The 11,115-nt window shown below is 38.8% G+C and overlaps 1 protein-coding gene across 1 annotated transcript in view; it reads left to right on the top strand.

The window, feature by feature from the left end:
• col23a1a (collagen type XXIII alpha 1 chain a) overlaps positions 1-6,534 on the top strand; it is a 128,422-nt gene extending 121,888 nt beyond the window's left edge. The window contains exons 28-32 of the mRNA XM_026940361.3: positions 13-66; positions 350-436; positions 651-719; positions 2,284-2,322; positions 3,727-6,534. Of these exons, the coding sequence (XP_026796162.2) occupies positions 13-66; positions 350-436; positions 651-719; positions 2,284-2,322; positions 3,727-3,777 (300 nt within the window). The 3' untranslated portion in view covers positions 3,778-6,534. The remainder of the gene's footprint in view (positions 1-12; positions 67-349; positions 437-650; positions 720-2,283; positions 2,323-3,726) is intronic.
• Positions 6,535-11,115: the final 4,581 nt, after the last annotated feature.

Consider the following 11,115-nt stretch of genomic DNA (forward strand, 5'->3'; position numbering starts at 1 on the left):
TACTGTGTACAGGGCTTTCCTGGGCTTACAGGGGAAAAAGGAGACACGGGGGCAAAAGGAGAAAAGGTATGGTGTGATGCACGTAATACACAGATTAACAAAGTAACTTTAGCATTAGAATGAATTTTACACGTAAATACACAACAGAATTACATCTACAGAATATCCATTTCCGACATAGACTTTACAGTCATGTGCAAAAGTTTGCACCCCTGTGGTTTCTGAGCAAAAAAAAGAGAATGTACCTTATTTTTTATTCAGCTACAAAAAAATTACATTGGTAGCCAGCATATATTCCTGTATTTGTTTTTTGTTTTTTTTTTGTAATTATATAGCTTGTGTGTTTCAGGGCGATCGTGGCTCTGTAGGCAAGAGAGGTCTGAAGGGGCAGAAAGGAGAGCAGGGGCCGCCCGGGTTAGACCAGCCCTGTCCTGTGGTGCGTGATAAACTCTCTTCATCTTAACGCCGTAGAACTTTATCAGGATTCAATGTGTATCTTCTTCACACACTAATTTCCCTCTGCTGTTCCTTACCTCTTTATCTTTTGAATTCTGCTCTTTATCTTGTGTGTGTGTTTGTGTGTGAGTGTGTGGTTAGCAATGAGTTGGGCAAGAACGGTTTTCAGTATGCGTGTGTGTTCTTGCTGACAGGGTTCTGCCGGATGTAAGGGCCAGGCAGGGGAAAGCGGGCAGGCTGACGCCGGAGCTCCCTGCCGGCTGGTACTGTACCACTGCCTGCAGTGTGTTTCCCTCTGAGCATGCAGATACCAGCGTTTAACATTTAACTCCACTTGGAAACAAAAACAAACTTATTGAGACAGCTAGAGAAGAGACACAGCAGTCATTCCACTTATCTTACTAACATTTTGGGAATAGAGTGTAGCTTCAAAATGATTTAATGACTTGTAACAGGACCTTAAACACCACTGTTGTGCCCTTGAATTATTTTTTAAGAGTAAAGCTCAGAAATAAAGGTACGGAATTACAAGTACTTTTGATTCTCACTGGTATAGTACCATCAAAGGTACATGTTTTGTACCATTAGTATGTATATTTTACCTGAGAACGTGGATGTGATGTACCTTTATTGAGCTTTTAGAGTACAGCTTTAAAGGTACATCAAATCTTAAATAATTTTATTGATATACTATATTCATGTTTCCAAACACATCTTTGGTGATTGTGGCCAAAGAGTTGCATTTTTACATCACTTGTTTCCAAAATGCTTCTGGCTTATCTATTGTTTTACATACATCCGATGTTCACTCTTGTGATGAGGTTGCAGGTGAGGTTTACTTCTGATGACTCTTCCATGCAGATCGTTTTTCTGAAAGCAAGGCTGCACAGTAGAACCGTGCACCACCACTCCTTCCCGTCCCTTCCTGCAGGTTCTTAGTGTCATATAGGGGCTTTGCTTTGCCTTTCTGCCCAGCGTATGGGCAGTTCTGTCTGAGAGTTTTCTTGATATCTTACCGTTACTTCCCCTTAACTGATATTTCCTAATGACGTTTTGGAGAGTGGAAATTGTGAGCTGGAAGTGATTTGATACCTTTTTATAGCCTTCCTCTGCTTTGTAGGCATCAGTTAGCTTCATTTTCAGTTCTTCATTTAGCTGCTTAGGAGCCCATGGTTGTTAAATGTTAGCACAAGGCATAAAAAATCAGATAATTTATTACACTTTAGAATTATTATTCCTAATGACAATTCTTGACCTGCCTAATGAGTTCTATTTTATTTAAATTCATCAAATGTAAAGGTACTGTGAAATAATATTTACAGAAAAAAAGTAGTTTCATGCAGTGTTTGTATTTACTTCTTTTCACTTCAAAAATATTTAACACACGGTTACGTTACAGAATCACACACTAGCACATTAAATAACTGGCTAACATTATAAGGCACCAGAGGTACAATGTAGTATCATAGTGGTATAGCAGTCATTACTATGGGGAAACTCAAACATGCATCAAATTTGGTATTTGCATTTATTTAAAAAAAAAAAAAAAAAGATAAAAAAGGACACATCAGTCTATAATAAATAACAATTATACTCAAATTTTTCTCTTTCCTATTTCCTCTTAACTACATTTCCTTTCATTTCCTTTTTACCATTTGCTGTTCCAAACCCATCATTTGTGTAGTTAAGTATAGTAACTATATACTGAGCCGCTAGTTTATTAGTTGCTAGATTGTTAGATTGTTGTTGAGCATGATATTAATCTGCATGGTTTTCCTTTATTTATTGTAATATTTATTCAGCTATATTTGTGTGTGTCATCATCAGGGTCCAGATGGACTTCCAATACCAGGCTGTTGGCACAAGGTCAGTACACATGTATAATGTGAATGATGTGTCATGTGTACTGCTAGTCAGAAGTTTAAAAAAAACACCCAGTGTCAGCCTCAGATGCTCCTCCCACATTTCCTGACATTCATTTTTCTCACTTTTCTGGCCACAAGCTTCAGAATCGTGCAGGTTGCAATCTGACTGGCTCTTGACATTTCTGAGTATACGTCCATAGAACAGTTATCGTAAGAACATCAAACTTTTTTACTGCTGTGACAGAATAAGCTTTTCAGTGCAAGATAACAATATCACCACTGGAATGAAGAGTCCACAGCATCATGGGAGATTTTAATGAGACTGCATTTGCACTCCAGATTGTTGCGAATAGATTTTTGGTTTTTTAAGTCAAGTTTTTTCAAGTCTGTAATCATCTCTTCCAAATAACAAATTTCATTTTTTTTGACAAGTTAGATTGCAACATGTCTTTATCTTATAACAAAGATTCATGAATGCACTATAAAAACCTTTTTATCACAAATTACTTTTTCTGTAAATGTTTGTATGTCATGTTACCATTGCATACTTATTAGAATTCTTTTCATTTTTATATATTTGAAATTCACTATTTTCGACTAAAAAAGACCGAAAAGCATTTATCCTTCTGTCGGGACATCAGGAGTCCATTCCTGAGGACGCCACAGCAAAGCTGTCAACCACAGTGACACTAGCCAGTTGTGGGTGTCTGTGAGCTCATGTATGCGGAAGAGGGCAGACAGCGCTCTCCTCTGAGAGTTACACTGCCCTGTGATGCTGATGAGCAGCAGTCTGAAAAGATTCATGTGATTTAGATGAAGCAAGTGTTAGCCTTCACCGTCCCCGGCTGGAAGCTGTCGTATGATAGCAGAGAGCTGGCTGGTGGGTGGCAACTGGCAGCTGACTAGAGAAAAATGGGGAAATGAAGAAAAAAAATAGATGGTGTTAAAAACTTCTGACTTTGGCTATCTGTCTGTGAATGACTGCATGGAGTGTTTTAATTCATTTTGGTTAATTAATTGCTGTATAATATCTGTATAATGGCACTCTCTAATATTTAATATCTGCGTTTTTCTTTTGCAGTGATGACTAACATGAAGCATAATCAGGTTTCTGTACATATTCCTACAGTATAAATACAACCTCCTATTTTTTTAATAAAAGACTTCGATGATTATTCGTCAGCCAAAGAATTACCTACAGTATTTTTATATATAGATATATGTGTGTGTATTTTTCAAGCAAAACATTCTGGACCAAACTAGGAGTTTGTATAGCAGGTTTTTTAATATGCATTGGACAAATTGGAAGAAGGGAGGATTGCTTCCTTGCCTCTGCTGCATGAGCATGTGCATCATCCGACATCATCAGCGGTTGAATCGGGAGCGTTTTATTATATTTTTAAAGGACGAAGGGACGATGCAGAGAATCAAGCGAAAGCGTCTGTCGCAGCCTTGACTACGCGGTCAGAGGAGTGAAATAATCAATCCGTCATACAGGAGCGTCTTCGTGATGAACTGAAGCCTGGCGAAGTGCCCTTGCTCTGTAGGGCACATGGGAATGTAGTGGCTCTCATGATGGTCACTGTTGTCCAACGAGGATGTTTTGACACTAGCTCTTCACTAGCTGATGGATGGAAAAGCTGATTTTAGCTTGGTAACTGCAAGCTAATATTTGGGTGTCGAGAGTGTCTGATATGGAAATGATATCGAAGAGCTAACTGATATCTAACTTTGAGTACCATTTCTTGATTTGCTCTCATTAGTAGCATATGCTTTTTTTTTTTTTTTTTTAAATTTGATTTTATTCAGCGTCTGCAAGAAATGAACTGGTGTTTGGTCACTCAGATGGTTCGTTATTTTTGGTAGTTGTTTTGTAATTAAGGAAGATTAGCGTGTTACTGTATTTTTTTATTATTATTATTATTATTATGATGATGATTATTATTATATGTACACTACTACTAGATTGTATTATATTTTGTTAACATACTGTCATATTGATTGATCATATTGTTGGGATTCTTCATATTACAACTGCGACCTGTGATTTCATTTAACATCACATTCAGTTTCTGTATCTATGTATTAATTTATAGTATATTTTGATATATTTGGTATATTACGGTATAAATGCTAGGGATGCATCGATATGTTTTTTTTTTTTTTTTTTTACACCGAGTTTTTTGGTACTCATCGATACGAATAATGATACCGAAATGAGTAACCTACTTTCTATTAAGCAAACAATGGTGTTACCTTATTTTATTTAGCTCTGTTTAGGTTTCCCTGGTTTAAAATGCAGCCATGAAACATGTACATGTGTGTAGGCTACTAGGCTCGTGAGTTTATTTTAAATGAAGTGCATTAGCTAGCTAGGTGAGCTACTTTGGATCAACTTTGGAAAAGCAGTTTTTAATCAGTTGCGATTAAATCACCTTTTATTGTTTTCATTGCATCGAAATCGATCATTGTCATTGACCGATAGCGGCTGATCGTAAAGAACAACATACTGGGTAAGAGCTGTTATTTTCTCACCTAGTGTCATCTGTAGACATTTCTTCTCACTGTTAATCACTTTAAGATGTTTTACTTCTTTGTTTTGTCATCATTAATCGTCCAGATCGCGGCCATCTCATGTCATCGGTTCACTAGAGTGACAACGTACGCTGCCTTCAGGTCCTCCTCGTAAGATTGTGTGTACGAATACGGAGGTAGTGATTATGACATAGTGTGTGTTTAAGTGGTTTTGTTCAGAAAAAAACAGCTAAAACAAAAATTTACTTTGTTTTTATTTATATTTTTTTGTATCATCAGTGACAAAGAAGTTTATTTTGCCTTAGTGAAAGAAAATACTGAACAGTTAACATGCATAATTATTACTTAAATCTTAACATCTGCTATAGACGTCACATTCATATTGGGGGCTTTTTGTTATTGACACGCCCCCAATTTGTGAAGTCGAGATTCATAGAACAGAGTTCCCGAGTGGTAATTACGCCATTGTTGTGCCGTTCATGCGCGTTCACTTCGTAATAACGATATTTGCGACAGCACTTGAAGGCAGCAGTACACTAGGCCTACGTCATGTACTATCACATGGTATCGTTTTTGGGTATTTTTCCAAGTACGAGTAAACGAGTGTGATATCAGACCTGATAAAGAGTCTATACTTGTATCAGTATTGATGCATCCCGTGAACTGCATTTTAAAATATGATAACTTTGTCACAAGAAGACTAAAGTGAGGACCGTTTAGTTTTCAGTAATGTAAATTTATAGATGTTATAGATGTAGACTTTTAGCGTGACTTTTAGCGTGACTCACGCCCATTAATTTACAGAAACATTTACATTTGTTTATTTGCTACACAAGTTAAGAAGAATATACTCCAAGCAGTTGCATAGTTCACTTAAACGGACGATTATTAACTAAAATTCTCACTTTTCACTTTGTATGAAACAAATTCTGCATCTTTATTTGGCTTTAAAACAGTGTTAGAAAGTCATTTAGCTCTTCTTCCAATTTACTGATCTTCATATTGACATTAATATATATTTATACACACACACACACGTGTGTATTGTAGATCTTCTACACATTTACTGCTATAGATAGGAAAGAGATTTTACGCCATTTCACACACATTTCATGGTTGGTGCCTTAAACGAATGTATACAAAGCCATTTAAATAGTTGTGAATAAATCACAAGCCATTATGAAGCAGTCTGTTCAATCCCACTTACTGTGAATTCTTGCGTGGTTTTTTTTTTCCCTCAGCTTTAAGAACTGAATTTACTTTGTAATGGTATTACTTTGAAACAGTGTTGCTGCTGAACCAGTATGTGTATTTAACTTTTTTGGATTTATGAGAAGGGGAAGATTCTCAGCAGCTGCATGCCACCAGCGACATGCCACCTTTAAGGTTTGTGTTTTATAAAATAAATATAAAGGTTGTTAAAAAAAAAAAGAAGAAGTATGCATAGCTTTGTGGACTGGACTTTATAGAATGATGGTTTAGACAGAAGGTTTCATACAGGAATTATTTCAACATTTTGAATTTTTTTCCCCCTATATAGTCTGTCAGTTTAAACTGTTTGTTTCTGTGTGCAAGTTCAGCAAAATGGTGTTCACTTATTGTACTCTTAATACAGAGATGTGGCCATGAAGCACCATGAAAATGTTCATATATTTCCAAATAAACTATTTTCACTTAACCTGATTGTTTTACAGTGTGTTAAGCAGAAAATTCACACTGATGAAGGATTTTAGCCAACTGCAGTTCATTAAAGCTGCAGTATGTAACTTGTTGAAAATGAATGATCACTTTTAAGTTAGAAGAGGAAAAAGTTTTTGCTGTTAAGCCTCTCCATAAAACATTGATTTATTAAAAGTCTATCAGGACATGAAGTCATGAAGAATTGAAAACACAACTTTAGGCACTTCTTTTCTTATATAATTTAAATTTCTATTACCTTTGATTCTCAACCACCAGATTTAGCTGCATGTTGGAGGCCCAGGTGACAGAAAATTATTCTGTGAACCCGACGACTATCAAATAAACATACAGGACGAGATAACAGTAAATACATCAGGCCACGTGACCTTTTATACTTAAAATTTTATTTGAGGCATCAGACTCAAACTGAACAGCTGCATGGCAGATAAATCTTTATACAGAACAAAAAGTGAAATGTTAGTGTGTGTCTGTGTGCGTGTGTGTGTGTGTGTGCGAGAGAGAGAGAGAGAGAGAGAGAGAACTGGAATGCAAAAAAGCCATTTCACTAGTAGTAACATTAAATTAATGGAAAAAAAAAAAAAAACTTTAATCCATCACTACAAAAGCAACTGGTGTGATGAATATATAATATATTAGAGCAGGATTTGAACTACAAAATGGATTTCATTCACACAGTGTCTGGAAATGTCTAGAAAAAAAATACAAACTGGTGAGAAAATGGGTTGGTGTTTAAAACCAAAACAACAGTGTGGTACTTCAAGCATGTAATATGTAAACACATCCTGTGAAATGCTATTGCTTCTGGACGGGGGGACCAGGGGACACAAACACCTCAATCTCATGCTACGCTCACTATTAGCAGACACAAGTGCTGGAATGCTATAAACCTGATTTATCAGCACGTCCAGCACGCCAAACAGCACGAGGGATTCCGGCGCTGGTGTCACGGAGACGCACCGCAGCGGTAAAATGGCGTCTGTACTAGGAGTGTCTAAAAACATCACGGTTTCACGGTATCAAACATTTAAAAAGACACAAGCTGAAAAGAACAAAATGAATCATGAACTCTTCGTGCACGTCTCTTTGCACATACACGGTCTTCTTTCTGCAGGATAAGATGTGAACATGTGTGTGTGCGTGTGCGCGTGTGCGTGTGTGCGTGTGTGTGTGTGTTAAGTAACGTATCCGGAAAACGTTTTTTAGGAATTATGATTCAATTCACATGTCAAACGTGATCACTGCATAAATCACTAAGATGTACATGTCTTCAGAATGTACGCTTGTCACACAACACACAAAACCTTTTTTATTATTATTATTATTATTATTATTATAAGTGCTTGTTTGAGTGGGCGTGGCCATGCAAGCTGCTCTTGATTATTACTATGTCACATGAATGTAATGTGCTACGAACTTCTCTTCCCACAGGATCTTTACCAATACGTCCATTCGGATGGGATATACTGTATATTATCTGGAGTTACAGGAGGTTAAATATGGCACGATCTTTCCAGGTGTATGTATCTGTAAAGAATTCCTGACAGGATGGAGTCAGATAAAACTAAAATCCTGCTGTAATAAAGCTGCAATCCGTCCTACTCGGAAATTCACAAGTGGATATTTTTGCGAGGTTCAATCTAAACGCGTTCCGAAGCTCCCGCTTGGAAAAACATGGACACCCAGAGCGAGGTCGGATTTACAGGTCTAGTCTCGGAATGCGATAAAGATCTAAATGATTTCTGCGTGATTAGCGATTAGAAACGACGTATAAGACAGGTCAAGTGTCGTGTTATTGTTTGCGCAAGAGAATCAACAGAATTCTGTTACAAATTTAAACTCAACAACTTAACAAACGCCTTTTCACAAAGACAAAAGGTACATATGGAATTGTTTTTTGACCAAACAGTAAATGACCGTGACTGTGTGCATATTTTTTTGACCTCAGGGATTTTGGAAAACTCGAGTTGCACAAGTTCCTGACTCAACTCTCATTTTCCCTGTCTGAGGTGGGTTTTTTTTCCCCGTGTTCTGAACACAACAGATTGCAGCACAGCTAGCCCACTAACCCATGTGAAATGAATCCAATCCGATGACAGAGTCGCTGCGAGGAAAAGCGTTGCAGTGAGGAAACAAATGTACGGAAATGTGCTTCTGTATTTAAAAAAAAAAAAAAGTCAACCATGCAACCGTGACGCCGTAACAACCCTAGACTGCATAGATCTAAATACAAACGTGCATGCTGGGAAAAAAATGCTTTATGGAAAACCAATCAATGCCTCCAAAAAACAAAAATGCAGCACGATTTGAACAGAATGTCGGGACTATTTACAAAACGATCCCTCGTAATGTTGGAAGACGTGCTGTTAAAGCAGGTTTCTTTGCACTAGTGGAATAAATACCCTGTTTAATACGGTCTGTCTGGAGCACAATAAAATGTATTACATTCAGAAAACAGCAGATGTATTGTTCAGATTGTATCTAAATGTTCACGCTGTAGTCTATGATGTCACAGCTTCCGTTATCATGTGACACGGCACAATCACAATCACAGTAAGCTGAAATTTAAATTCGGGTTAAATATTGCAGATATGTCCGACTGTTGAAAAAAATTTGGCATCAAAGAAAGATACAGATTCACAGATGTCTGGCTGAATGACTTGGCCTGTATTCAGTGTGTGTGCGCGCGTGTGTGTGTGTGTGTTAAGGTTTTTGCAGAGTGAGTGCATGACCTGAGTGGAGGGAAAGGGAAAAAAACAAAGGGACGCTGATGTCAGAAGCCTGATGGAGTGAGAATGTTCATGTCGCGATGATGGAGTTTATGTGCAGACGCTTTTTTTCCCTCCACTCCAGTCACCTCCAGGTTGGGAGACTTGAAGTTGGCGGGGTCTTCAACCGCGAGGTTCACTTGGGTCTTGATGCCGTCCAGAGTCGTGGACTTCTGAAGCCCGAGGTATGACTGCAGACTGAAACCTCCTGTGAGCAAACATGCAGTGAAGAGACGATCAAAGGGAGGAGAGAGAAAAAAAACCAAAAACAAAACACACCAACAACGTCAACACGACTACCGTCCGTCTGTCCATGCTTCAGACGTTTGACCTTGCTGTGACCTTGAACCTGTTTGGATCAATTCCAAAATCTACTCAGTTCATGTGCTGGTTACTATTATAACTCCACACAAATCCTAAAAATATTCAACCACTCGTTCTTGAGATATCACGCTAACGAGACTCTCGCGCAGACGGACAACCCGAAAACCTACTACATGAAAAACAAATGAAAAAGAAAAGGTAAAGAAAAGCTATGTCTAATCAGCCTATAACTCAATCTAGTGCTCCAAATATCTCTACTCAGGTTTAAAGCTGAAGTGGGCGTGGCCTAAGCAAAAGTGTTTCATTTTAGGTTAAACACGAACCCTACCACTACAACACTGATAACATCGAACTCTGCACAAGAGCAGATCCGAAAAAATAAAATAAACCGAGAGTAGAGATTCATTAGCTGGCGGTTTCTCACCCGAGGTGTTGGGATCGGAGCCGGTGGGGGATTTCTGCACGGTGGGACGCGCCCCGAAGAGGCTCCATCGGTCCAGTCCACGTCCTCCTCCTTCGTTCCCACCCATGGAGACGCCTGACGTGATCGCTGCTGGAGTCGGCTGTGGTGAAGATCTGGCTAAAGGAGATCCTGTTTAACAAAATAAAACCCAGCCATGGATCATCCTCATCACCCACGGAAAAATAACCACGTATGAAACCTCAAGGATTTCAAGGAGCTTTAATTTTATCCCAGATTCCATAATTATTTTTAGACTTGGAAGTAAATATCCGGGCTGAAACGGATACCTGAGATGGAGCTGGGTCGGATGTGGACGATGAGACAGAGGTGAATGGTGCCGATGTTGAAAGCCTGCTCTCAAAGTCCCCAATAAACATCTTCAACTTCTGAAAAACAAACAGAAGAAAATCATGTTTATTAAAAACAAATGAATCTTCTTCTTCCAGCTGCTCCTGTTAGGGTTCGCCACAGCGGATCATTAATCCACGTATATTTGACTTGGCACAGGTTTTACACCGGATGCTCTTCCTGATGCAACCCTCCCATTTTATCCAGGCCTGAGACCGGCACGGAGAGCGCAGGGGCTCGTGTAACCCCCGTGGCTGAGACGGTTCTCTGCTCGGGAATCGAACCCGGGCCGCGGCGGCGAGAGATCGGGATCCTTAGCTGCTAGACCACCAGGGACAATTAAAAACTAATTAATCACAAATAAAAAATTTACAAATCTGTATATTCAATATACACTGTATTCGATGGTTTGAATGTGTGCAAGGTTTCAAATTCAACTTTATAATAACCAGCTGCAAAAAAATCAGTTTCAATCCTAATAATGAGCAGCTTTTTTCATAACAAGAAACTTTTCCTAACAATGAGACGCTGCGACTCCCAGCGACGAAACGCCACGACTCCCAGCGACAGCGACGAGACGCCACGACTCCCAGCGACGAAACGCCACGACTCCCAGCGACAGCGATGAGACGCCACGACTCCCAGCGACGAGACGCCG

This window comes from Pangasianodon hypophthalmus, chromosome 7, assembly GCF_027358585.1.
Source record: "Pangasianodon hypophthalmus isolate fPanHyp1 chromosome 7, fPanHyp1.pri, whole genome shotgun sequence".
In the NCBI taxonomy this organism is placed as follows: Eukaryota; Metazoa; Chordata; class Actinopteri; order Siluriformes; family Pangasiidae; genus Pangasianodon; species Pangasianodon hypophthalmus.